Here is a 2,076-nt window from a genome sequence, read left to right on the forward strand (position 1 = left end):
AGGAGCCACCCGCGAATCCACAGCTGCAAGCGGCAACAGGAAAGGCTCCCCACAGCAAGGCGACCCTACGTCTGCGAACAAAGAAGCTGGCACGGAGGAAGTCAGAGAAGTGACGACACTAGGGGACTGAAAATGTGCATCCTCCAGACCAACCTGGGAAGATCAAAGCGAGCGCAAGACCTACTCTACCAAACCATTCGGGAGAGCACGGTCGCCCTAGCGGTGGCGGCAGAACCATACAGAGTTCTGGATACTCCAGAATGGGTCGGAGATACGGACAAAATGGTTGCTGTCACCTGGACATCAACGCCGGGGGCGTTCGCCCATGGAACCCTGCTGGAACGCGGCAACGGATACGTCGCGATCGAGTGGGCAGGGATGGTGGTTGTGGGTGTGTACGTGTCACCCAACAGCGGATGCGCAGCATTCGAGGAATTCCTGGACGGGGTTGGCGACTACGTCAGGCGACGACTTCCCCGGCAAGTGCTCGTCCTGGGAGACTTCAACGCGCACTCCACGGAATGGGAGAACGCCAGGACCAACGACGCGCTGTCAAACTGGGCCGCGGGACTTGGACTTCTGTTGGTGAACAGGGGCTCGACCAGTACCTGCGTGGCGTGGAGAGGGAGCTCCATCGTCGACATCACATGGGCCTCCCCCGATGCACTCTGGCGGATCTCAGACTGAAGAGTAGCCGAATGTGTCGAGACACTATCAGACTACCTCTACATATTCAAGGAGGTGGACACACCTGGAACTAGAACGGCGACTACAGGCGATGGTCGCGGCCCGCCGCCGAGGAAAGGACGCGCGCGCCCACCGCCAAGATGGAAGGTCAAGGAGGTGAACGGGGATCTACTCTGGGCGGCTGCCTAGCAACAGCTTGGAGCTGGGAGGCCTCGACGACGACGAACGAAACAGACGTGGTAGAGAAGGCCGAGAACCTACGCCGAGCCATGGCAGCAATCTGCGACGCATCCATGCCACGCGCCACACTAGGTACGGTGCGAGGCAGGGCAGTCTACTGGAACCCTGACATCGCGGAGCTGAGGACGAGATGCATCCGGGCCCGAAGACAGTACCTAAGGGCCCGCAGCTGGCGACGACGTGACGAAGAAGAAGTCTCCTTGCGCTACCGGGCGTACCGTGTGCTACGGCGCTCGCTGCAAGAGATTAAAAACGCGAAGGACCGTGCCTGGTCCGAACTAATCGAAACAGTCGAGGCCGACCCATGGGGAAGGCCATATAGGACGGTGACGCGGAAACTTCGCGCGAAGGGCCCCCTGGCAACGATGGATATGGAACCTGCGCTGCTGCTGCGGATCATCGCGACGCTTTTCCCCCGCAAGAAGACAGGGCGGCAGAATGGTCGCGGAAAACGATACGGACGTTGGAATGGAGAGATGACTGGGAAGTCACAGAGGAAGAGATATGGGAGACGACCAGAAGAATGGCCTTATGCGACGTGGCGCCGGGCCCGGACGGAATCTCGGGTCGGATCTGGGGGGAAGTGATGGGAGTCATGGCCCCCAGACTTCGGCGCCTCTACACAAGATGCCTGAAAGAGGGAGCCTACACCCGGGCATGGCGGACGGCGAGGCTGGTCTTGCTCCGTAAAGAGGGCCGACCGACGACCTCGCCGTCAGCGTACCGGCCGATATGCCTGCTAGACGAGGTCGGCAAACTGCTGGAGAGGGTAGTTGCCACTCGCTTGGAGCGACACATAGCGGGCCAGGTGCCAGGTTGGCACGAAAGCCAGTACGGCTTCCGGAAGGGACGCTCGACGATCGACGCGGTCAGACGCGTGCGGACACTGACAGAGGACAGAGTTTCCCGGAACGACGTGGCGCTGGCGGTTTCCCTGGACATCGTCAACGCGTTTAACTCCATGCCGCGGGACAGGATACTGACGGCCCTGGAGCACTTCGAGGTTCCCAGCTACCTCGTCCGGCTGATCCGGACCTACCTCGACGACAGGTGGATTTGCTACAGCAGCAAGGAGGGAGAAGAAAGGCGACCTATCGAACGCGGAGTCCCGCAGGGCTCGGTGCTGGGACCGATCCTATGGAACATTGC

General features: G+C 60.7%; 1 protein-coding gene across 1 annotated transcript; it reads left to right on the forward strand.

Moving 5' to 3' along the window:
- The first annotated feature begins 69 nt into the window (after positions 1 to 69).
- LOC117152159 lies at positions 70 to 690 on the forward strand. Its single transcript, XM_033322941.1, has 2 exons — positions 70 to 310; positions 449 to 690. The coding sequence occupies exons 1-2, from the start codon at positions 133 to 135 to the stop codon at positions 685 to 687; spliced, it is 417 nt and encodes a 138-aa protein (XP_033178832.1). The 5' UTR covers positions 70 to 132; the 3' UTR covers positions 688 to 690.
- Positions 691 to 2,076: the final 1,386 nt, after the last annotated feature.

Source organism: Bombus impatiens, unplaced genomic scaffold, assembly GCF_000188095.3.
Source record: "Bombus impatiens unplaced genomic scaffold, BIMP_2.2 scf_0735, whole genome shotgun sequence".
Taxonomy (NCBI): Eukaryota; Metazoa; Arthropoda; class Insecta; order Hymenoptera; family Apidae; genus Bombus; species Bombus impatiens.